Genomic DNA, 26334 nt, shown 5'->3' with positions numbered 1-26334 from the left:
CTCTGAAGACAAAAACAAATCCTTAGCAATTCACGAAGAGGAGGATGTGCAAGTTAAAAGGCAAGATACAAATATAAGTGAAAGCTGTTACTTTGAAGTCCATATCTGTAAATGAGAACCCTCGTTAATGCTTCTTTCCAGTCCTAATTTCACTCTCCGTAGCGAGGCACAAGGGGTATTTGAACATATGGAAAGCTTGAGCTTAATTGTTCAGATTCTGTGCAACCATTCCAAATCGTCCCAGTAATTTGCGCTATTTAGCATTTGTGTGCATTAAGTAATATATTTAGTGTTTCCCGTTTCAATCCAATTTATGTATGTTTGGCTGCAGCCCAGAGCTGTGGGCACACAGTATGGAATTGTCATAAATCTGCCTGTGCTGACTGTAAGTGCTATAGTGCTGCAGTTGATAGCGTGCTTGCATGAACGTTTCGGAATGCTTGCAGAGCAATACCGCCTATTCCCAGCAAATCTCCTAGGGACTAAATTAATGTATCTCATATTGTATTGATTGTAGCCAATAAGTGCCTAAATGATTTGATGCGAGGCAGAGGGATTATGAAGGGAAGAGGGAAGAGGCAGCTTGAAAGAAATATGCGGTTTAATTACAGGATGAATTTCGCCAATCTACCTCCCCCTAGGAATTTAACAAATAGGCCTAAGTGCACTTAGCTGTTCTTGACATCTGTTGAAATGATATCTGCCCATGATGAGGGAATCATGGGAATTGGTCTAAGGGTATTGTCAGGATCAGTGAGCCACAGGAAACCGCTTTTCTGTCTGCAAAATTAGACGAAAGAAAAGCCTACATTAGCAGTTCTGGGTTAAGCTGTAATGATTACGATTTCTGTACCAGAATTCTGCTTTCTGAGTTAATGACGCTGGCTCTGTCTTTAGAAAGAAGTTAAGTAAATAGTAAAAATGGTGTTGAAACATAAGCAATGAAATATAAATCTAAGCTGGAACCAAAAACTGTTCGTGGTGCTGCTGTTGGTGGAAACTTGATCTGTGCCTTTGGAGAGAAACATCAAGGTTTATACCTTTTTTCATGATGTGTTATGAAACTCACAATCTCTTAGGTAAACAATGGAGGTAGCATAAAACCCAGGGAACACAAAAGCTGGAGCTTCAGCTTAAATTCCATAGAAAGACCGGTGTGGTGAAGACTGATGTTGTATATTTGCTCATTTTGATTATATCTATAATTCAGAAGGAAGTATAGATTACTTAATGCTTTCTACTGCATTTTATAGTATTTATACTATACCTCTGCAAAAGAAAACTTGGCAATACCTTTTAAGTCCTGGGAGACATAAGTTTCTCTGCATTATTTGAAAGCTGTGTTTTCCCGTGCTTGGAGCTTTTATGTGTATTACCTCATAAATTACTTGTGTAAAGTCGTTCCCTCTGAGAAAGTGATAAACGTTTATTTCGGGAGGTAGAAACAGAAGGTGAGACTGCGTCTCCTATTATCTAAGCTGCGTGTGTGTCACTGACTGCATGTGTGTGCGTTCTGACTGTGCGTTTTGCCTACGCAAGGACTAAAAACCCCACAAGCTGAGGCCAGCGGTGGTGGGGTGCTTATTTTACATATAATGCAAATTATTCTGCCTGCAATATTTTTTCCTATGGTTTTCGTAGACAATTTGAAAGCAAAAATAGCTGGTTAATTTCCTCTACTGTAAAGGACAAATTAGGATTTATGGCCATAGGAAATGTTTATTGTTAGTTTTGTTTACAAATACAGTAATTGAGGACAGAGTTTCAGTTTGTGTCATCCTGCAGTGTTTTCTTGGATATGACTGTTTGAATTGACATCCATCTAGGTTCCTGATGCACTACACTGTCTTACTGATTTCTCAAAGACCGCAATGATGTTAAAGGAGGCAAGCACATGACAAAGATGATAAATCACAGCAAAGCTAAAAATTTAGTATTTGGAATTTTTTTTGCCTGCTATATTCCTGAAAACATACATATAAATATATTTACATAAGTGACACACAAAAATACAGAGCACGAGAAAGACACACACTTTAGCATTCACACTCAGTTTTAAAGACCGCCTTAAACCCAGAGATTTACATGTCTGGATTACGAAAAGGGCTTGGCCTCTCATTGTTCTCACTGAGATTTTTTATGAAGTTTAGCTGCTCTGTGCAAATGTACCTAAAGAGATCTATGCAGCACCAGTAGGTGTGTGGAGCCCATAGTTTCTTTCAAAAAGAATTAGTTAAGAAAACCAGAAGATCCTATCTGAAAGGCTAACGAGACTACAATAGGCCACACCAGTGTCAAACCCAAAACATTTCAGTATAAGTTTCGCCCAGCATTGACTGAGTCATTGGGTGAATATATAGGAAAAAGACGACAGCTGATTCCCTCTTGAAGATAGGAAAAACAAAGGATAGGAAAGTTGGAGAAAGCACCTCAATTTTAAAAGGTACTTTTTTTTTACAGCAGAGACATTTTCCTCTAACAATGGACTTAGCATTTAAAAAATCATTTTAATTGCAGAATTTGTGATTGCCTTCCAGTTTTCTGTGAAATACAATGTAATGTAAATTAAAGCCAAGATATCTGAGATACGAAACATTCTTCTTTACCGTCATTATTGCTTGATTTCTAGGAACGTCTTTATTTTGTATCTCATTGTTCAGTTTCCTGAAACGTAACACAACTTTCTGTGTATGGTGTAAATCTCTGGTGATAGAATTAAATAGATTCAGTTGTTTCCCTTTGCAGCTTTAAGTACTGTAGTCTTTTCTTAATGGAAATAAAATAGGATTTTTTGCTCCGTAAGCACCCAGTGTATTAAATTGTAACATATATATAATTATGAGGGGATTTGTCTGCTTTTACCTGAATATGAGCTATCTACCATCGTGGGTCGTATCTTAAAGCAACTTCAAAACAACTGTGATGTAATATATGCTCATCTTAGGCTAAAACTTGGAGTGTGTTCAAATCTTGCACCCATAATTAGGCATCTAAATATAATGGCCTGATTTTTTTGAAGATGTGAGCACATTTAGGTACAGCGACTTGCTAACACTTGCTGTGCTCTGCATTTCTGAAAACCAGGCCGTATATGTAGGTAGCCTAAATATAGATTCATGAACTAATTTAAGATCTAAACAGGCTTTAAATTATTGTGCATGTTTCTCAGTCCATGTTATCCTTAAAGGAAAAAACAGTGATTCCTGGCAGTGATCCTTGTCTGACTGGCATTGGTGACAAAGCACCCACACTTCAGTGGGAAAGGATTACTCCCTGATTTCAAAAGTACTTTTGAAAGCGATGTAACAGTTCAATGTTGTATTATATTATCCCAGTTTAAGGCAAAAGCTCTGTCTTTTATATTGCAAATTTACTAGAATATGTAATGGAAAATTGTTTAGGTAGAGCACTTTCAGTGGAACTGAATTATGTATGGACAATCTAAAATGCCTGCTCTCTTCAAAGCCAGTATGTTTAAGGAAACACATTACTTGCTTTGAATAAAACACATTTTATATTTAACAGAGCAAACAGTGTGCTGCTTTTTCTTCTTTTATTGGTTGTATTTTCAGGCCTTACCAGAAAACTGTTTCAGAGGTTGTTTTGCTCTTCTAATTAGAAGAAATTTTAATGATTTTTGTTATCATTGTTTTTAGCTGTAGATCTAGGTTCCTCAAGGGGAAAAAAAAAAAAAAAAAAGGTATTTAAAAATGTGGTATCACTGTCACAAAATCACAGTGTAATAGTCACTGCTAATACCTTGTAATTGTCGCCAGTACTGGCATTGGCAACTAGACAAGAAGGACTGATGAGGAAAAAAAAAAAAAAAGGCAATTATTCCTCATTTAATGAGGGCATTCTCTGTGTAACGTGCAAACCAGTCCAGAAAGTCCAAACTCTAGTCTGAACGTATTCATTCTAAATCTTTACCCTTTGTCCAAGTTTTGGTTCGTTCATTTTCTTACATTTAAATTTTGCATCTTTTGTTAATTGAGGCTTCTCATAATGTATATCAGGTTAGGATGTAGATGAATGAAAATGGAACTATAAAAGTGCACTAGCACTAACATTGCTCCTTTCAAGTTTTAGTTGTTGTGGGGTTTTCTTTTGTTTTGTTTTTTAAAAACACATACAAATTATTTTTTGGTGGACATGAAAAAAAATACCGGCATGGATCTGTGTACATTCTGTAGTAGTCAGAGAAAAATAATTTATTTAAAAAAATAAATTTGTAAGTTGTACAGTGTGTACTTTTTTGCATAGTCTATGTTTTATTAGAAAACGGCAGTAACTCAATATTATTCTCTGTAGAGAAAATTTTCAAATATGGAGAATTGTGCTTGTGACATAGGATAAGAGCATAATGGTACGAAGGAAATATTGTGGCTTGCTATTTCTTCCGGTGTCCCATCCTCATGGGACACTGGGACAGAAATGGGACATCCCATTTCTCTCCATTCTCATGGAGAGAGATTTTCCTGTAAATTTATCTACCCTTTAGAAGAAGATTAAGTTTTCAGAAGTCATCAGAATTATCACAGTGCTAGCAAAATATTAACAATTAAGTTATTAACATATTTCCACACTTCATGACCATGCTGGTATGTCTAAACAAGGAATGAAAACAGCTGCAGTCTTCTGAAATTTCTGAGCTTCCTTGGAAGCTCATGTATCATGCTGGTTGGTACTGAGCCAACCAAGAGTGTGATTTTTTTTTAAATTCTTTCCAATTATGAATTTAGTGACTCTCTTTCTACCTTGTTTTTTCATGTGACGTGAGCAGTTCATAAACACTTTGTGGTTTAGGCAGCAAGGTGGGAGCAGAAGTATCTTAAAAAAAAAAAAAAAAAAACCACCAAGAATGACAAATCCTTAGGCACAGCTATAAAACATACAGATCAGTAGCACAGAGCCATAGAATATATCGACTGTGGCCCAAACTCATCAGAAGATTGATCAATCCAGCTGACTTGCATTAATTGTGAAATAGAAAGAACGATGCAATCAATGGTAGGCATGAAAGTGCAGCGGTAATGATGCCACATCTAGCTAATCCAATAATGGAGAACCTGATGTATAGCATATTGGAATTCCACTGTTCGGGCCCCTGTCACAATAAAGTATATCCTGCAATTATGGGGAAAAATTGAGTAGGCAGCAGTTGAGCCAGCCTAATCGGCCAGTGCCACAGTGGTTTTCCTGATTAAACACTAACTTAAGCGGCATTCAAACACTGCAACTTGTCTGCATTATAAAAGATAATCCTTAAATTAATGTGAAACGTTATATTTTAATCAAAGTAAACTATGAATATTAAGATGTGTGCACGATAACTAGTTAACTGCGAACACTTTAACAATTTATAAACTGGTCTCTCACTCTTGGCTCCAAGGAGAAAGGACCACATGCTGAATTGAGAGCCACCAGTTTCCCATGCTGAAAATCAATTAGACTCTATACAGGCTTAAAGACCTGATGGGAAAAATAACTTAACAGACTCATAGAGAATTCAAATTTAGTCAGCTTCTGTAAATGTTTCCCTGTGGCCACTGGTCTGCTCAGTGTTACGTGTTGATTGGGGGAAGAATAGATTTTTAGAAAAGAGTAATATAAGTACAACCAGACCTGCAGCTAAAGTTAGGAATCGGTGGTCATCTACCTATTGTAATCAACAACCAAAGTACAGCATTTGTCACATTAATTAGAACTGAAAAACTTTTAGCTCATTAAAGTATTGACTTTTCTACTATTACTTTAATCATGATACTTAACTTTTATTATTACATTTACCCATATGAGCCTACCCGTTGTCGTTTTGACCTGACTTTGCTGTTGGCTTCACCTTTTGTTTCAAGACACAGGTTTGTGTGGAGGATGCTACAAGCCTGCGCTGACCAAGCAGGAACATGGGGTTGTTCCTGCTTCAGGAAGGCTCTTCCGTCCTGCCCTCTCTCTGGGGCTGAATCATCTGGGGAGCTCGGTTCTTTCTGCTCTGTTTGGAAGGGAACGTTCACAGGAACGGTCGAGCCATGACACTATTTACTTCACCCTATCCCTTGTCAACAGTGTTTATCAATTCCTTAAAAATTTGGGCGGGGGGGGGAGATGGCGGAGATAAAGGACTTCTCAGAGCTGCTCAACATTCAGGGCGTCCAAGGGCTGGTGTTTATGTGTGGGTTTGAGCAATTACAGAAAGGGGAGTGGATGGCTGCCTAACCACTGAGGAAGCACCTAAACCCATCCGTAGATCGCTCTGCTCTGCCTTCCAGAAATCACTGACTGCTTAATTCCAGTACTGGATGGGTATTGTTGTGTTTCAACTACATAAATTTACCACTTTTCAGATACAAATGTTTCTGTATAAATTGGACTGAGGTTTTGACACTACATAGTTCTTGAGACTCTTCAATAAAACCCGGTGCCCTTTCTACATGCAAACGTAGAGTGTTTTTCATGAACAAAGTAACTTTGCTACTCTTGCTGTGCTTTTTTTCTGCTGATGCAGAGAAGCTTGGGGACAATTATTTAAGGAAATAGCAAGCAAACCAAAAGATTCACATTCCTACGTGTTAAAGTGTACTGGCTACAACTCCTGTGACAGATTAGGAGCCTTGCGCATCTTGTTGAAGTGTCTTTGAATCTGGAGCAGTCAGCTCCAGAAGCTGGGCGGGCCTGTGTGATCGGGAATTGTCCAGCCGTCTCAGTTTAATGCCCTAGTGCAGAAAAGCCGACTCTTTAGGGTTCAGCTCACATCTTCCATTTCCTTTTCAATGCAGTGCAATTTTCTCAGTATTGTCGGGAAACTCTATCAGCCAGTATTTGCACAGGGCTTTTCTTCTTCCTCTCTAAAGCTGATTACACCTGTGGGGAATAAAATGACTAAAGAAACAAGATTCCTCACATGGTTACAATGGGAATGTAGGGATGAGATTGAGGAGATAATTTATCCTAAAGCTTCTAAATATTTCAAAGTGTTTGTTTTCAATATAAAAATGTAATTAAAAATGAGATTAATAAATGAATAATAAGTCCCAAAATTGGTTTCAGGCTGCTTAAGTGAGCTGACAGCAAAGACTGTATCTTTTTCTTTCTCTGTAAGAAGAAAATAGAATTAATGTTCTTCAGATTTATTTTTTTTTTCCTTTAAAAATACTGCAGTATAACCAAAAAATAAGAAAAGGTGACCAGGGTATGAATGTAATACTATCGTACTAGATTTTAGTAGCATCTGCATCTAAGAAATGCATGGTATGGTGTATATATTCTAAGCATATTTTTCACTGCATGAAGCGTTCACAGTTAGCTTTACGCCTCCCATCATAAAAGTAATAATAAAAGGAGAGTTCAAACTCTGTGATGGTAAATAATTGCTGTGGAACAAACCCTTGCCCTCCCCAAGTCTTTGTTCATTTCTTTTTGCCACTAGGGAATTATTTTAATACATGAAAACTGTATTCAAGTTATGTTCCCGCAGTAAATGAGATCTGCCAGACCTTACCTCTTTCCAGGACGATTAACTTCAAGCCACCCTATGTTAAAGAAAGTACCGAGCAGTGTGTTTATAATTGCTGTAAAGCTGTACATGCAGTATTAGAATAGAAATATTGGGTTTCTTTTCAAGTTTTGAGTAATCCCAGTAGACCTGCAAGCTACTATGAATAATTCTGCAAAGTCTTAAGTGAAAGAGTTCAGATATTTTCCTCCCTCTCTTTTAGGTTACTGCAGTTATTGGAGGCAAAAAGTCAAAACACCTCAACATTAAGGAAAACAAAGACACTTTCTGTTAAGACTGAAGGAGTAATGGATAGCCTAAAGGCATCAACCTAAACCAACAAACTGACTACAGCAATACTTTTTTTTTTAATGCGTTTTCTCTCTCAAAAGAAGTTGCTACATGCTACCAATCATCTCTGAAGTTAGCACCACAGTATCTTCATAACAGAAGAACTTATGCAAATGCTTAACTTTACTGTTAGTATTTTAATATAATTAAATAGGTGTGTATATCTTTTTGTAGATCCTTCCTTAATAATGGAATGGCCTTATTTGAGATAACTGGATTTGAAGTATCTTAAGGCCTGTGTTATGTGCCACTTTTGGTTTTGCTTTTAATTTTTCACATATAGCTAAAAGCTTCGTGCATAGCGAATAGGACTGGGGAGGTGAAGAAGCATGTTTGGAAACTGCTTCTTCCATGGGAATCTGTTTGTTCCATGGAATTGCACTGACAAGATGTTGTTCCTTCTTCTTGCCATGCATGGTATCGTTACCTTTGGTGTAATTTCTGTGTTGTGCCCTTGAAATAAAATTAGTAACGCAGATGGTGACCCTAGAAGGTTTTACAGACTTGCAAGTCCTTGAAAAGAAGGTGTTAATGCTTTTCCCCAGGAAAAGAGAGAGGAATTTTGCCCTCCCCCAAAGCATTGTTTCATCTGTAATTAGCAGAGGCAAGATCATCCAAATACAGAAATCAGTGAGCTAATTGAGATAGCCTAGCAGCGAGGGACTCCACTGGGATCAATTAACATGATCTTGATATTAAAGGGACAGCACGGTATTTCCTCTTTTTTTTCTCCCTCCTATGATTTGCCACATTTGTCTCTTAAATACAGACTCTTGAAAGCAAGAAAAGAAAGGGGTGGGTTTTTTTAATGTTTCCAGAGCGATAAAAGTCATCAAAATGATCTTCAGTTATGCTGACAACCTGCTTGTTTCTTCTACAGTCTAGACAAAGTGACATGTACATCTGGGTACCACTGGGAAGGATTGTTGACTGGTGGTCCAACTTTTTTGATACTTAACAGCAGAATTGCTCTCGTGTTGAAACTTAGGTGCCGATTCTTCGTCTCGGTACATTATGTTATATATTTGTGGGATTTCTGTACTACTTATTCCTATTGTGGGATGTCCTTAGAAGTGAATATAGGTGGTTAACGTATTTTTTTCACTGGTATTGTGTATCCTAATATTGTATTACAACACACGTGACTACATTTTACTGGTGGTCACAGGGGACAAACTTTCAGCTTTTTGAAATTTGTACAGTAAATCATGTCAAGACTCTCAACAATAATGTGTTAATATTTTAAACGTTCTGTATTCTTCTTTCTATCTAGTTGAAGTCATGCATGTGGCATGTCTCAAGTGCCCCAGATGTGGGCTTCTGAAGCGCATAAGTGAGCTGGCACATAAGCCCATAAACGTAGTTCACTACTGTGCATCAGCAGTGATGATTACTCCAAATGTACTGAGAATGGACTAGACTGCTTCTTAATGTGCAAGTTGAGAGTGCTCATTAAGGAAAAAAAGACAAAACTTCAAGCACCTAGTACTAGGCTTAAAATCATTCCAACTGCACTAAAACGCGGTATTTTCCATTCCATATAAAATGAGTTTTGTAGCTCTTGTCGGAAGTGACAGGATGCTAACAGTTCATTCAGGAAAACACTTACTTAATCTGTGTTATCCTGATCAAAGTTGAGGTTTCTAGCTTAGTAAGAGCTGACTATGAAAACTAAGTAGGAAGGGGAATTTCTAGCATGTCTGGCAAAGCACTATTCCTGCGTTCCTCATTGCCCCTAAACAATGGAGGAAAAAATGGTTTTTGAAACTTGGTTATTGGGCACTACGAGGAGTAAAATGCAGTGAAAATGGACTGCAGTACTCTCTTTTTTTATTTTTAGAAATTAATTCCAGACATAGGAGTGAGACTTCATATAACCTAGTAATAAAAAATAGTTCTTTTCTTGTTCTCTGGGCCCCAGGCATTCCACATTTCTGAAGTTGGAACATGACATGTACAAGAATGTATGAAATCTTTTAAGATTTTTTTTTTTTAATACCCAGATAACTGGCAAACTTATTTTCTTCTCAGAAAGAAGAGATTATAGATATACTTCTTATAGAATCGGTTCAGAACTATCAAATAAAAACAAAAGTGACTCTCATCCTCCTTCCCCACTCTCCCTGACCCCCTGTGAAATGCCAAATTTGTCTGTCTTGCTTCTCATGGAGATGGATATTTAGATAATGATAGCAAAGCTATTGAAAATGCAGAAGAACTCATTCCTTGGTTTATTTCATGTTTCACTCAATCCGTTTTCTGATGTAATGCTTATGGACTTGGATTTCCACCCCCACCCTCATTTTGCTTATCCTTTTGGCCTGCTTTGAGGAAAATCTTTTTTTTTTCTTTTTCTTTTTTTTTTTTTTTTAATTTTTTCCCAAAGACGGATGGCGGCAACGCTGTTCTCTCTCTATGAAAAAGAAAACAGCTGGTAAGGTGCAAGGCGAGACTAGACCAGCAGTGCATGTGTTTCCAGTGTTGCAAAATCTCCCTTGGTTTTTCAGAGGAGTTGGTACATAAAGTAAGCATACAGTTATCTCCCCCCTAACTGTAACAGGAAAAAAAATAATATCACAAATAAACTAAATTTATGGCATAGTATAGATTCAGTACCTTTCCATCCTGGCTTGCGTATTTAAATCCAGACTTGATTTAAGAAAAATTTATTGCAGTCTAATAACTATAAAATGCTAAGAGGAAATAAAATCAATGTTGGCCCAAATCTTAGAAGGCAAACCACACACACACTTGCTATAAAATATGGTGGAATACTGCTTACTCAGTAGATTCAGCTCTAGGAATCAAACAGAACTGAGAACGGCTATAAAATATATGCAGGAAATTAAAAAAATCTGTTTAATAGATGCCTGCAAATTGTTGTTTTCATAAGATCAAGGCATTTTTATTCCCTTCAGGTAAAAAGAATTCTCACTATTCATATATATCCAACTTGGACAGATGAAAGGTGGTTCGCTGATTGTTTTTCTCCTTCATTGCAGAGGTCTTAGTCAAAAGTCTCCAGGGTGCTAAATGTACACATATGAATTACAGGAATCAAGCGAAAGGCTTTGGAAAAAACCAAGACATCTACAGGATGTATTTTAAATCTGGCTTTATTTACTAAAGAATGCTGTATTTTAACAAATTATTGAACCTTACTAGAATGCAAAGCGTACACAGAGCAAGAAGCATGCGTCTGTTGCCAGTCTGTATCTGTAACCTGTCATACTTACACACAGTTGCGAAAGTTAGATCTAGAAGGTTTCCTCTTTCTTACAAGAGGGCTTTATCTTCATCGAGAACCAGACAGAGGTACAGTGAGAGCTGAGACTGAGGAAAAAGGAAAGAAAAAGGTATCAATTTTATGGAAGACTCTGTGATGTTTCAAAACAGATTTTGCCTTTATTTAGCATGAAGGTGACTTTTTTATAACCGTTAAAAAAATGGACAGAGCTTTATTTTGTGGTTGCTCTAGAGCCACAGAATCTCTGTGACTTGGGGTCTCCAGCTCTAACACAGTCCATGGGCAATGACGCTCGGTGGCTGCAGGTGCTGGGAGCCTTAGTCAGGTTCCTGGATTGCAGGGAAGGCTGGGCTTCCTAAAAACCTACCACATCAGCGTCTCGGCAACTGGAGGAGAGGGTAATGAGCTTGGAGGAAGCTGTCAGGGCATTACTAAGTTGAAAACTCTCTGCAGAGCTTTCCATTGTTGTTGATCTGGCAAATCTAATGAACAAATGTCCTTATCACCCTGTTCATAACCAGCTCTAGGTATGCAACAATACCTTTTCAGTTGCCTATTTGGTCACTTAAATAAGATTTTAGCTGTTTCTGAACCTTTGTGGATTTTGACTGAAGCTTTTCTTGTATCTTACCTGTTTTCAGTTTTATCTGTAGTGCTTGGTGTTAGGAAGCAGCACGCTGTTTCCCTTCTGTGGCCTCCACTTCCTAGTTGTTTCTAGGCTTTCAGGAGTAGCCCACCATCTTCCTAAACTTTAGAAATTCAGAGACCTTCATGCCATGCAGCAGATGCAAGGTAAAGGCTGTATTTTAACTAGAGGTGCTTAGTTCCTTCAAGATTTACTTCTTTATGTAATGATGGGTGTCACATACCAAAAATGCCATGGCTTAGGCTTATTTGTCCATGATTGACATTACAGTGTAATTGAGCCCAAGTAAGAATTCTTAAGCAAAAGTATCTTTTCACAAGGGAAATTAATTATTATTTTTAATTACATGTGCCTGTTTGAGGCACGTTAGGAATTTTTATCTAAATAGTAAGAGACAACCGTGTCTCAGAATATGCATAACAGAGATGTAAAAGGCCTGAATTCACGTCTCTAGACACAAGTAGAAATCAAAACAATTGCTATGATATACTGAAAAAACAGACAACCTAATGCAGAGAAGCATTCCTTACCCTTTTAATTGCTGCTTATCCTGTCTCAGTAAGTGAGGTAATTGACGTTTTACTCTGAAAATTGATCGCGGTGTTTCAGGTAGTTAGCAGGCTAGAATGGCTTTTACATCATAACACTAAAAATCGATTCATCTCATCAACTAATCCCAGGCTTGAAAACTTGCTAAACCTGAAGACTGCCTAGCTTAAAAATAATGTGTTTGTTTGGATCTTGAGTCCACTGGACTAGATGGTGATTAATCTGACTTAACCACACAGAACATGACGACACTGTTCCTGCTCTCTTACATTCTCCCGTTCTCATTTCCCCACAGGGTCCCATACATAGAGCTTTGAGGAACTCCCCGTTATTTCTGTGTGATACTTTGTTTATTCCTGTTTAAGGGAAAGTAGTTGTTTAATATCAGAGCAGATGGGCTAAAAAGGGAGCAGTTTTCAGTTTGAACAACTCAACCCAACACCTCTTTGACATATATCCTCTTGCAGATGTGCAACTTACCTCGGGGCTTTGGTTTTACTTTGCTGCTTGGCGGTATCTGCAAATAGCATTTCTGGAAGTAAAAGGGAGGAAAAAAAAATAATCTGCAGGCCAAAATGACTTTGAGTAACTTTGCAAATTTATCTCATTGCAAAACTGAGTAAATTCTACAAAATCTATTCAGGTGCAAAAGCAGCAGAGAATTGTTACAAACATTGGAAACAAAGTCAATGAAACATGGTGAGTTAAATGACAACTGGCTTGAGGCTAGGACTCTACTGTATTGAATACACAGGCTGTACCACCACACTGTGAGCATTACTCGCATGCAGATGAGGACGAAATGTACTTTTTGAGTTGGGCATGCTCATTATTATATTAAACGTGTATGTTATTATGTGATGTTGAAATTAGTGATTAATATAGTCATTTGATTTATACTGTGCTGCAGTGAAAACATATAGATACATATACAGGTAGGAGAGATGCTTGCCGCTCTCTCTCTCCCAGTCTCCCTTGTATATAGAGCTATAGATAGATATCTATAAGAAGACTCATAGATGGAACTCTTTGTCCTCGATGACTTTCAGTTTGGGTTAAGATATGGCAGGAAAGTGAAGATATGTATAGCTATTTGAAGAAAAGAGGTTATATTTATTGTAAAAAGAGATGATATTTAGATCTTTCATGTATATATAGTAAAAAAAATTCTGTCTTCTAAACTGAGAGGGTTTCAGGTCATAGTTTACGTTACCTCGGGGTAGCTCATCACAAAGTTTTTAAAGATGTTGGGAGCAGCACCTCCATGCATAAGGATCGTGTGCAATGCATCATTAAAATTATTTCAAAAGGTATAGATATAATAGAATTTTGAAGCTACCATTTCAAGCTTGTTATCGTGGAGGTCATTGAAGAACGTGACACTTAGTTTGCAAAATGAGCATGGGTGTGCATACACGTGCGTGTACATACACAAGTTTAAATGTTTCCTCCTACTTTTCTGTTTTTAGGACAGTAAGGCCATTGCTGTGGTCTCATTAAAAGGTGAAAGGAAATGTTTAACTTTGTCAGCTGCACCTGATTTTTGCCAATGATTGTGCATTTTCTTAACAGAAAAGCAAAGAACACTTAAAATGAGAGTTACTTGTTCGAGGCAACCTTACTTCTTCCGAGTGAAAAGAATATACTGCCCTAATGGATGCTCTTATGTGACAATCTCTAAATGTCTTTCATTACTAAGTGTCAAGGTTTCTTTAGGAAAGCTTTAGAAATTCTTGGGAGGAATGTTTCATTGCAGCAAGCTGTAGCACTGCCACTAAAAATATATTGCTAATTAAAGTTTATTGACAGTCTTTGTAATGCGTTCTTAGAACAAGTAAAAGCACTGAGCAGTTATTGAATACGAGGCACTGCATCTTCTATAGTTAGTTAAGCTGTTTAGGCGGGGAGATTAAGGTACTATGCCCTTCCTTTCCCCATGTAGGTATTGGATTTAAGTATTGTGCAGAATAAACCACTTTCCCCTCAGGATACCAGTGCTGCAAAGACTCTCTGAAACTTCGGTTTTGTCCCTCGCTTTTTCACTTGGTAGGCGTGGACAAATTGGGAGGTAAGTTAAATACTTCCAAGGCCTAAAATGCACATCTCCCCATGAAGGAAAGAAATTTTCACTATTCAGAAAACAATTCCTTTAAGGGACAGTTCCTAAGCTGAGCAAGGGTATTCAGAATTACTTTAGCTGTGTGTGAATATAAACACAGAACTTGCAAATGGTACCTCTGCAGAGTTCCTGGGTAGGACACTTCTCATCGCTAACAGCCTTGCACGCATTGAGCCGTGTTCAGCTATGGCACAACACTACTGTTTTAGAGCCATAGCATCCATGTTCCTGATTCATCAAGCTGCGTGGTCCATGCTGGTGGGCAGGGAAGCTCCTGAAGCGTTGCTGTCCTCCACTGCCAGATGGGATTCCTGGGTTTCTATGTGATAGTTGAGCCCAACATACAGTGCAGATTCAGGGCTGCTCTGAAGCTGTGTGGTTGCTGTGCTGTGTAACGCCCTACACTGCCCCAACAGAGGGGTTACTGACATGGGGAAACGGGTGCAGGCCTTGCCAGGCTGCCATTTTCCAGAGGAGCAGGTAGGCAATGGTCACGAATTGCAGAGTGCGTCTCAGAGGTGGAACTTTAGGACTTCTAGAAAAATTCCTAGAAAAATTTGGGGCAGTCTAAAGACATGTGTGTTATCCCATTAAAAAGAAAACTGGCAAACCATAATTTGAATCTCTCTCTTGTTAGTGGCAGCATGTGTTATTACAAGGTAATTCATGCTCACTTTGTTCTCGTTTACTAGTGTGTTTTGTTCTCAGTACTGCTCTGTTTCGCACTGCGATTATCTTGGTATCTTTTAAATGAACATTAAAAGATAGTCAACTGTTAACTGATAACTCATTTTAATAATGCAGAAAATAGAGAGTAAAGAAAACATTACTGATTTTGCTTACGTTACTATTTGGAATCAGAATGGTTTGGATCGGAAGGGACCTTTAAAGGCCATCTAGTCCACATTGAAATCCATGATTTCTTACCGGCATCATGACAACTTGAAAACTGTTGCAAGCGATTCCATAATGATCTTTTAGGTGGTGGCTGTACACGTTTTTTCTCTCTGGAACTAAGTCATGCATTCAAAAACAAAGAAAACACACTGTTTTGTTACTGTTACTGGGTGTATTTACTAATTATCACACATAGGGTATGAAGTTTTCTCTCTGAACTTCATGAAGGCATAATTGATGTCTTTGGGGAAAAGCAGTATCACTTGAGGGGTCCAAAATTTGATAAACTAGTGCAGTGAAGGCAACCTCTGCTTCGCTCACAAGATTTATAATAAAACAAACTGGTAAGTGTGACAAAGGGTATAATACTGTGGTTTGATTTGCGATTTTGGTGTGTGTGTGTGCGCAAACATAGAACTTATTGCATTTCCTGTGCAAAACAGAAAAGAATAAATTTAAAAGCTATTAATAACATGTTAGATGCCTACTTCATATTGAAAACGTGTGTGGATTCTAGTGATTAATTTGCATCTTGCATTTATGTCCTTGCAGTTCTCTCCTAAGAGCTAAAGATAAGCAGCATATGTACGTTTCATAAATAATGAATTTAACATTTAACAACAAAATTTCAAGCTTTAGGTAGAGTGATACATGAAAACAGACTATCATTTTTAATGAATTTACTTCATGGTGTGTTTTTTTTTTTTTTTTTTTTAAATCAGATTTTATTAACAAGAATACCTATTTGAAGTACGTGTAATTGTATAGGCATGGATTGCTTCTTAGTAAGAAGGTTTAAAATTTGCACGCAAATCCTGCTTATGCCAGAAGTTCTTACCTTTTTAAGAAACAAAACACAAAAGAAAAAAGAATACCAATAGCTTGACCGGCCAACTGAATTAAACTATGGCACAATACTTTTAATTAACTCAGTTAAAAACAATTGTAGAACTTAAATTGTTGTTAATATTGAAAATTCTAAGGCTTTACTATTTTATCTGCATATGAATAAAATAAGTTTTCCCGATAAATTTACTGAGGATTGATTTATTAGGTTAATACTGCAGGATGGCATTTTAGTATGTTTTGGATCCCTTCATATTAATCAAATTATTTTCTATCTATAAATATATATTTAGATACACGCACTCTTTAACTTTATAACACTCCAAAGTGTAATTTTTTAATTAGAAAAAGAGTAACTCTGAGGAAGGGGACAAATCCAAGTTTGGATATCTGTCGGTTCATTGGCTTCTTGCTGACCTGGCAATATCTTGTTTCTCAGACTAATTCCTTCTATAATGGCCTCTTTAGCCAATAATGTGGACCTGCCAGATAAAAGCTGTGTTTGGGGTTTTTTTGTAATTTGTCAAGCATCGTTGACTGAATGAACTTGACTTATTTTTATCAGCAGACAAGCACAGCAAGTAGCCTTCCAGATGTTTACTGATAGCACGCAGGCAGCGTGTATAGTAGCAGTTTGTAACGTAACTAGCTTTGGTAATTGTCTGAAAATCCATGCCTGTCTCCAGTGATATCCTTATTGTCAGCCTTGTGTTCTCTCCTTTTCCTTCAGGTGTCTTTCTGAGTTGTTATTTGCAGGTAGTATAACTCACACAGTAACAGACCAGTATTTTTTTCTGTTCAAAACGGAAGAAACCATTCTATGTAAAATGGAGTTTGTACTTAAACCCTGCCTTCATTTTATTATATGTTCTTGGCCTATAGTTTTTAGTCATTGTCTCTGTCAGTTACATTTACTGCAAAAAATCTACTATGCGTATCAGACTTTCTGCCTTCTTTATGTAACGCAGACCCTTAGAATTTATTTCAAAAGCTGGTGGCAGTACCTTGATACTCAGATAATTAATTAATATATCTGATTTCTTCATTCAGTATTTACACTAGCTTTAGACTTTATCACTTAATTGGTATTCATGCGATTATCTGCATTAGTATTTTTTCTGGATAGAGACTTCAAGGAAGGAGCCTTAACATCCATTTTCCAAAAGTTACAAGTTTTTACTAGAGTAAATTCTTGTAATAACAATATTCTTATGAAACAAAAATGATTTATGCCGCAGTAAACAGCGTAATACGCCAGGCTTGGTCTGGTAGTGTTTGCATTCTAAGATAACATACTTTTAATTCTATACTGGTTCTTGCTTTAACATCACAGTATTTTTAATTACATTTTTCACAGTGTCCATTTATTCTTTTTAGTACAGTGTCTTTGCCTTCTGATTATGCCTTATAATACTTACAGTGTTATGCAGGGAAATTAAATAAAATGCACTATAGCTAGTCTTTTATGTATAAAAGGAGTTTATATTTGAATACTAAGTACAGATAAAGTTTCTCATGGGATTGTTCCATGCAGAATTTTAATACAAGCAGAACAAGCATGCAGAATTTAATTTTGAGGCTTTACTGTACAAGTGCTTTTCTAGAATGGTACTTGCAAAAAAGATTTTCTTAGAGACCTTTTATCCTAGTTTGTATTAAAGTATATGGCAAAGTAGTTTCCAATGTCAATGCACCAGTGCCTTAATGTTCAAGGGTTAGTCACATAGTGTAGATGCAAAATAAACATACACCAATTTTTGTCTCCATGGTACTTTTCACAAAGGCATACTGGAGACGCACAGTTCCTAAACTTTTCATGAAAAAACAGGGAACTACTTATGTAGAAGGATACAATGTGAGAGATGGGGAAAAGCTGCAGTGCTGGCTGGTGTTATGCCGCCTTGCAGGTCTTTTACTTCGAGGGGTGTCAGAAAATGAAGAGCTCCCAGGCTACGCTGCAGCACCACAAGGTTCCTTCACTGCACTCTGGGAGCCAAAGGCAAAGTCAGTGACACAGGTATTCTTTGGGCCCTGCAGCACGCTTTGGGTGTAAAACTAAGGCTATTTAAAACAAAACAAAAGCTCAAAAAACCCCACAATACCCCCCCACACTCTCCCCTCAAACCTCAAAAAACTGTATTTGCCGGGTAACAATGTCAGTCAAGCAGTATACGTAATCTTGCTGAAAAAAACATACCTTAGCCTGGAGCCAAGAAAAGGTGAAAACTGGACTTCGGGGTTTCTCAATTGATTAAAGGAGCCATTTTACACAAGGAAATAATTGCCTACAAACCATTTTGATATATTGATTTTTTTTTTACAGTATTTCTATTTTATTTTTGGAAATTTTCTCCTTTTTTGTCTCAATAAAGTTATCCTGTTTGGAATACAGGATGCTAGTTTGAGGATAAGAAGACAAGGAGAGGGAGAAATGCCTATAAAACCATAGATTATTTTTTATGGAAGATGAGATGGTCCCCATTTGCATTTACAGCTTTACAAGGATTGTAGCACTAGGCTCTTTTTCTTTTTTTTTGATGGAAATGCTTAATCTGAGCTCAATGGGCCATAATAATTGCCTGTTTCTTCCAGTAGAAATAAACCCACTTGTATGTGACACTTGAAACCTTAACTCTGCTTAGTATTATGCACAGAATTGTAGACAGTTCTTCACCCAAAGATATTTATGACAGCAGCACTAGTCGATATAGAATACCAAGCCAAGGGCATTTGAGAATAAATCAGTCCCCCTAGCTACTGCTGTAGCACAATAACTTATGATTGTAATAAAAGCCCATGAAATTAAAATTCTCTGCATGCAAACACACCTCCCTAGCCAAGAGAAACCCAAAGCCCTCTGTTCTGGGAAAATTTGCGTATGCATAAACATATACCCTCTGTACCTCTTTGTATTAGTGACACAATAGTCTGTAGGTTTTCACCATTGTATCTCATTAGATTCTCTTCAACATTTGTGGGCTTTCAGGAGTTGTATGTAGAAAAAAATATAAGCAGCTCACAGAAGAGGAGAATGGTCCCAGTTACTCCTTGAAGAAGAAATATTCTTGGTGATGCTGTAAGTCACTAATAAAGGCTCCAAAAACCCCATTTCCAGTTCAAATCATCCTATATGTTCATGCAGTTACTGGTATTTTTAATGAGTCTTCTGTATTTGTGCACCTCAGGCTCTACTTTGTGATGCTGTGAGCTCTTGGAATGGACATTGTTTCTTCATTTGTGTTTTGGGTTTTCACGTGAAGCACTGAGAAGCCATTTTAAATTAATTGATATTATTTATAAATTTATTTACAAGCTCATACTCTCTCCACATATTAACTAACTTGAGGTATCATTTCTTCTGAATTCTGTAGGGCAATGAGATAATGAAAACTAGAATGTAATAAAATGATGGACGGGAAGTGACTGTTTCCACATGAAATACAGCAGACAGCAGTGTATGGTGTATCTCCTGCAGCACAGCATTTTTGTGCAACGTGGCAAGGAAAAACCTAAGCGTTTAATTTTTGAGAGAAGACTTTTACTGTCAGATGAGTATCTAATGAGAGAAAACAATGATAGATGGATTTTGCAAACAGTATGAAATGGTATCGACTGTCTCATAGTATCTAGTGGAAAAAAAACCAGCGTGACTGTAATGGAGTAATTTATGGTTTTATTTCAGCTATTTAATCTATGTATGAATGAGGAGAAATATGAGACTTTAATCAGATAAATAAGCAGTTACTGATTTTGAAGTTACATTCTGGTAAAAGCACTGTGACTGTGATCGGTGACAAACCTTTTGCATCTGTCTCTCGTGCTCCGCAGTTCATGCATGGGCATTGGCTGGAAACTATCCTTTCCTAATGAAAACAGGCATATTGTTACAACTCAGGTAATCTTATTTGCATTGTCCTTTTTGAGGTGGAAGAAGAAAGACAAAAGTGTTGTAGGGCTTCTCCTTGAACTACTCTTTGAGTAGACATCTTAAGCTGCACAGAAAATCATGGACAAGTAATTCCAGTGTGACTACTTGCTGGAAACAGGATGCCTTTATATATGCTTTTTTCAGAGCGTAAGCTAAGTCCATTTTCCGCAAATGTTTGTTCATGGTAAGTATCTAAAATATAAAAGACTTCAGATGTTCACTGGTTGTCTTTCAACCACTGGAACTGTGCTCCATTTCAAATTACCTTCTCAATCCTGAAAGTATTTTGAATTTGTAAATGCAAAACAAATAGTTTGGAATATTGTACTGTAACAAATATTTTTTTTCTTTTGCATTTGAAGCACGGTCTTTCTGTAAATAACCCTGTCACTACTATCGTATTATTCTCTTTGCCCCATTACTTAAACCCCTTCTTTAAAATGACGCTTTAAAAACTTGTCAGCAAAAAAACCTACCTGGGTGGATTGCCGTAACATGAGTAATACTGTCACTCTCTCAATCTGTCCATTGCATCCATAGATGGGTCCTATTTTCTATTTGTGTTTCAGTTTCTTCCTGGGGCTTGTTTTCTACTACATTTTTATAATGGTAGTGTAAGTATTAAAATGTTGGTAGTCTTCTCAGTACGTTTATGGTGGCCGCCACTGATAAAATGTTGTGCAGTTTCATAGTAACTGTAATAATTCTAAGTTTTGGATTGAGCAGGATGTGATGTGTATCTGTTTATATGTATCTGCATGCTTGCACCTTGTGTAATGGATTTTGAGGTGGCCTGAAAATGTCAAAATCTGTGTCGGGGAAACATTCCCAAGCACATGCAATGCCACGCTGAAACAGGTACAATCCCAGCTAGGCCTATAATGTCTGGATTAGCACGTCTTTATGAAGAATGGATGACTGATAAATATATTTAAAAGATCTTAAGTCTCCCACCTGCTACTGTTATTTAAAGAAAACAAAACATACAGTGTGCTCATTCCATTTGTGTTCAGGAACTCGCCAGAGAATGACTCCACCGGGTTGCACAGAGGGTCTTTTTTTGTTTAAAATTATGGGGCCTGACAGTGTGAGTGTCTTGTAAGACTTTGTCTTATAAAAAGGCCTGTAGTCTTGAACTATTGTTCAAATTCTTTAAAAAATTTTCCTTTATGAAAAGTTCTAAAGAGAATCAATATTTTAGACATTCTTCCACTAAACTCTAGTATGTAAGAGATTGACGTAATGACACTTAACATATTGACCAGGTTCCGCATGCAGTCTCGAACTAAAGGAAATAAATAGTTCACTGCATATGATTCAATCCAGAGACATAAAAAAGTAAATTTAGGATTGAGATGCACTGTATTTAAAATTGCAGGATGTGCACAAGATTTGCTTCTAAGGTCTCTTGATCATTAATTAAATATGTTATGGCTTTCAGTTTTTCTCGTTTATCTGTACAGGTTTACATACTGTAACTGCATTATTTATGTTTTTCCTTAAGTGCTTAATACTGCCAGGATGCTTCTCTTAAACTGGCACAGAGAGCAAAAAAGACAAAATGAGAGAGCAAATTTGGCACTGGTTAGCTGCACAGAAAGCCACTTGTGCCCAAATGAGACCTTCCAGATTTATTTTAATAAACTTGAACTGATAAACAGATAGACAGACAGACAGATGGCATCATTGTTTAAACTATGAAAAATATTTTTACATTAGCTCAGTTTGGTTTGTTCCATTTTTTCTTTTTAATCTCATCCTAATAAAGCATTATCACTGAGCCTTGCTGCTTTTGTTCTAGACAGCTTCTAGTATGAAGGGTGATGAGGGAGCTACATGGAAGTTCACTCTCTGAGGGAAGCCATCACTGAAATGGATTTTGTTGTTATAGCTAAAACATACGGTTTGGAATCAATTGTTTGCTGAACTTTGAACAAAGGAAACTGCCGCCATGGGTGCATCCTGCATATTGCCCCAGTTGTCTTCCTCCATTTCTTTTAGTAAACAGAACACCATGGATGTGGTCGTAGATTGAGTCAAAATATATTTTAAAATACAAGTTTCATGTTGATACGGAAGCTGTTTGGTTTTAAAATAAACATTGTTCTATTTGTTTTGCTGGCAGATGTGGTGTAGCAGTTCGACACCCTCTCCTGCTCTGTACATCTTTGTTCTTATTCACTAATTGCCTCTCTATTGTGTTCTCCCACTGTTCATAAACACATCTTTTCAATCTTAAATAACATTTCCTGTTCTGGTGTCTGTGATGTTAGATTAGCAGATAGCCTTATAGATGACTAATTAAAACACAGAATTAATCATCTGCTTAAATAGTCAGTAACTATAACCCTCGCTCCACTGTACAAATATTTGATAAACTTTTTTGTTTGTTTTTTCCAAATTTTGCCATTCTTCCGTTCCATTCCCTACCACCACCTTTAGTTTCCAAATACCCAGTGATATTGGAAGTTTGCATGTTTATATAATTAGCATACATGAGACCAGCTGTTGTGAGTCAGACTGGAGGGCTGTAAGTCCAAGAAACCATCTTTATGCATGCCTATGGTAGAGGGGAACAAAGCGAGCTCCTCCGGAATTTTTTTGCAGCATCCTGGAACTTTTACGTGGCAAAGGCGGTGTCTGTGCATTTAATAACTCTCTATATGTTTTTCTTTTTTTTTTTTTTTTAACCCACAGTACCTACTCCTTTATTTACAAATTGTATGAACCACCTTTTTACTTAGTTTGGTGTGTGAACTGGCCACCTATTATTTTCATTTGTTGTCATCCAGTTGGTTTTTTTGTAAGAGAGAAGAAGCAATCATTCTTGCTTTTCCATATCCATGTTATTTATGATTTCACAGATACCTACTCCCAGCCATCTTTTCTCCAGGCTGAAGTATTCTGGCTTTCCTACCTGTTCCCGTTCAGATATAATTCCTTATCTTTAACCACCTTAGTCATCTTTCTGTCTGAAGACAGAATGCCTGTAAATCTATGCAGCTAATGTGAGGTCAGAGCCAAAAGTTTCATCCCGTGGCAGAGAGGACAACATGTTCTTTTGAAGGGTGATGTTAAAGGCACGATCCAAACATATTTTTCCCTGTATCTAAATGGAAATAAAATAGTAAGTACAAATTTCAGAAAGTCTTTCCGGAAGACTCTTCACAATCATCTCAAAAGAGCCTAAACTAATAGCTGCTGTGGAATAAACAAAGTATCTTCATAGCTTACCTAAACGTGCAATCAGCATGTCCAGCCCCACGAACATGATACAGTCCATGAAATGGGAAGAATTGTTAATCTCTCCTTGTTTATGTCAAATTTTATCAGAGAGACTGAACTTGTGAGCCATGTATGGCTGTGCAGTACAAAGGTAAGAAAATCAGGATAAACACATTACAGATGAGATGGAAGGATTATCTAATTCCATATCCCATGACAGTAAATCAAATGTAAATCTGATAAGTTTTAAGTAACAATGCAATTATTATTTTACTATTTTTTTTATTATATTATTGCATTTTGAATAACGCTTATCTCCTGTTGATTTCTATGCTGAAGATCTTTTCTACACGACTACATTTCTGGCTTCTTCTGAAGCTGTAAAATTATTACTACTCTACTTCTACTGGAGTATTAGTAATACTTAATACTGACAAAGATTATGGTCCTACTACGTTCTGCAGGCAAGTTATGAAAAAATACCCCTGTTGCAGAAGTTGGTCTCTCTAGGCATCTGACTGGAGAAAACAGGCAAATTTGACAAGAGATTGAAAAGAAAGTTTGAGAAAACCATGCTGAATTAAATAAAAAGCAATTGCAATGTTCCAGCATTCTGTAATGCACTGTACGTTCTATTCTATTCTCCATTTTCTCCTTCATTTTCTTCATTCAGTCACCATGTTGCATGTACAGGTTTTTTTTAATGTCTGAAGAGTACCTTGAGAAATACTGGAATTAATGGTAGAGGTTGAACATTTCTTCCAGAAAAAAAAAAAAAAGCTGCTATGTCTAGAACACAAATGATAGAATGTGAGACTGACAGCCTTATCCAAAGAAGCTGACCAGTGAAGACGAAAAATAAGGACAAATCATTCTGGATGTTGTTTGATTTGCTAAGTGAAGCTCACGTGCTGTTAGTTTGGCAAATGACTTTCTTCATTTCTTTGTGCACCCTTTTAACTATGAAAAAACCATAGTGATATCTGTCTCGTGTTATGACTGCTCAAGGCAAAACTGTGTAAGGTAACAGTAGTGTTGTTACGTTTATAGAATAGACCCTACAGTCAAAGAGTGGGTAAATTTGATGGTTATGATTTTACACTTGTTTGTTTTTACATGTGTAAGACCATTGTCTAAACTAGAACTATTCACATTTCAATTAATATTTTTTTTTCTGGAAGTTGGAGTTAAAATCTCTGGTGTGGAGGCTTACACAGAGAAAACCTAAATAATAATAGTAAAAAGGAAAACAAATGAATGAAAAAATCCAAACTCACTTCAGATTTGTTTTTTATACTTTTTTAAATAACATGAATAGATGCATCTAGAGCAGATTCAGATCTAAAATTATCTCTTGAGACTTATGTAAGTACACTTATAATGCAAATTAGTATAATCTTAAAGTAATTTATAAATGGTGTGAAGGCATGAACTTTGAAAAATGGAATCATTAGTCTGCAAGAAATAGTCACTTTAGCTGTACTTAATTTACTCTTTAGGGGAAGAGCGTAAATAGACCTGTGCTGAATTCCTTTACCTTTTCTTCCCTGTTAGAGAACATTAAGTAACATATCAGAAGAGCATTTGTTGCTGTTAAGTTTGTATTTTTTGTACAGGGACTTTGTTGTAAAACTTCCACTATATATATAGAAGGTTTAGCTTGTAACTTACTTATTAGGACTCACTTTTCTGTGTTGAAAAATGGGCTGCCAGTTTTATTCTTTTTTAGGTAACCATAACCTAACTTTGCCTGAGAAGCTCCCCTTTTCATCATCATAACAGAGTAAAAATGCCTCATGCAAATGGGTATTGGTTCGTGTTTTAATTTTTTGTAAATGCAAAGTAGTGAAAAGGGTACTCTGAACCTCTGAAAATATCCTGAGAAAACATTTAATCAGATCTCTTTCTCCTGTTCTGTGAACTGTTTGCCATGTATGCTAATGACAGAAATGGCAATGCAAATGATATTTACTAATAATTCTGAAAGTATTCTAAAAACCTTTATTTTCAATACAGAAAACCACAAAACAAAACGACCCCAAACAAAAACCTAGGTGTTTCAGTGCTGCTGTTCGGTTTCTTGAGCTCTTCCTAGAGGAGCCCCTTTCTTTTTGGCAGTGGTGACTTCACAAATGGTGCTGCCATTGAGTGCTGGCTCACATCTGCTGCTACTTGGTAGTGAGGTCTTGCTCAGCAACCAGCTCTCACACTCTAAGGGTGTTTCTCGTAAACCTGGCAGAAGATGAAGACAGCAGTACGGGAAAAAATACGCACTGGAATAAAGTCGTCTTCTGAGTTATTTTTATATCAAATCAGAAATGGAAGTTGTCATAGGAATAGTTTTATCACTTCTTGAAGCTTCTATATCTTTATTTCTAAGGTGTGCTGTGAATATATCTCATGGTATCTTAGTAGCGGGAAAATATTTAGAAATAGAACACAGACTTGTGATAGAAGAGAAAAAGGGAAAGCTTGTTCCTGAACTGAACTGCCCATGAGATCTTTAAAATCTCAAAAACACTTTTGTACCTTAGACTTGTAGTGGGTTCTGATGTTAATTTCCTTTTGACCTTTGTAAATTTAAAATAATGAGTGAAAAAAATAATACCTTTTTGCAGTAATGATTCCGTCTAGATCCACATACAATATTATGTTTAGACTCATGGCTGTTTCCAATATTTATTTGTGTAAGACAGGTAGACCTCGCAGCTTTGTTGTGGCAAGAATGCTATGCTTTCAAAGTTGTTTTTTCTTTTTTCCTCTTGTAGAGTTCAAAGCAACAGATGAGTTGTGAAAGAGAACAACTAAGGGTAAGTGCAGTGATATGCAAGATGTTCTGTTTCTTTAAAACATAAGCAGAATCTAATTCGTGCTACTGACAGATGCAGTACTTTATTTAAGAAGAACATATTTAGCTCATTTGTTGCTTGTTGGTAAATATTGTACATATCTCAATATAAAACAGTTACAGTAGATACAGGTTTTCCTTCCATAATTTAGTGAGATTTGGCAGTAAATACCTCTTTACAGGAGC

The 26334-nt window shown here is 36.8% G+C and overlaps 1 protein-coding gene across 4 annotated transcripts in view; it reads left to right on the top strand.

Annotated features, from left to right (window-relative positions):
* RBFOX1 (RNA binding fox-1 homolog 1) overlaps positions 1-26334 on the top strand; it is a 1295853-nt gene that overhangs the window by 865036 nt on the left and 404483 nt on the right. For all 4 annotated transcript variants that reach the window (XM_054212203.1, XM_054212205.1, XM_054212206.1 and 1 more), the window contains exon 6: positions 26069-26110. In XM_054212203.1, coding sequence (XP_054068178.1) covers positions 26069-26110 — 42 coding nt within the window. The remainder of the gene's footprint in view (positions 1-26068; positions 26111-26334) is intronic.

The sequence above is a fragment of the Rissa tridactyla genome, chromosome 8 (assembly GCF_028500815.1).
Source record: "Rissa tridactyla isolate bRisTri1 chromosome 8, bRisTri1.patW.cur.20221130, whole genome shotgun sequence".
In the NCBI taxonomy this organism is placed as follows: domain Eukaryota; kingdom Metazoa; phylum Chordata; class Aves; order Charadriiformes; family Laridae; genus Rissa; species Rissa tridactyla.
This window is presented reverse-complemented; position numbering and strand designations above follow the sequence as displayed.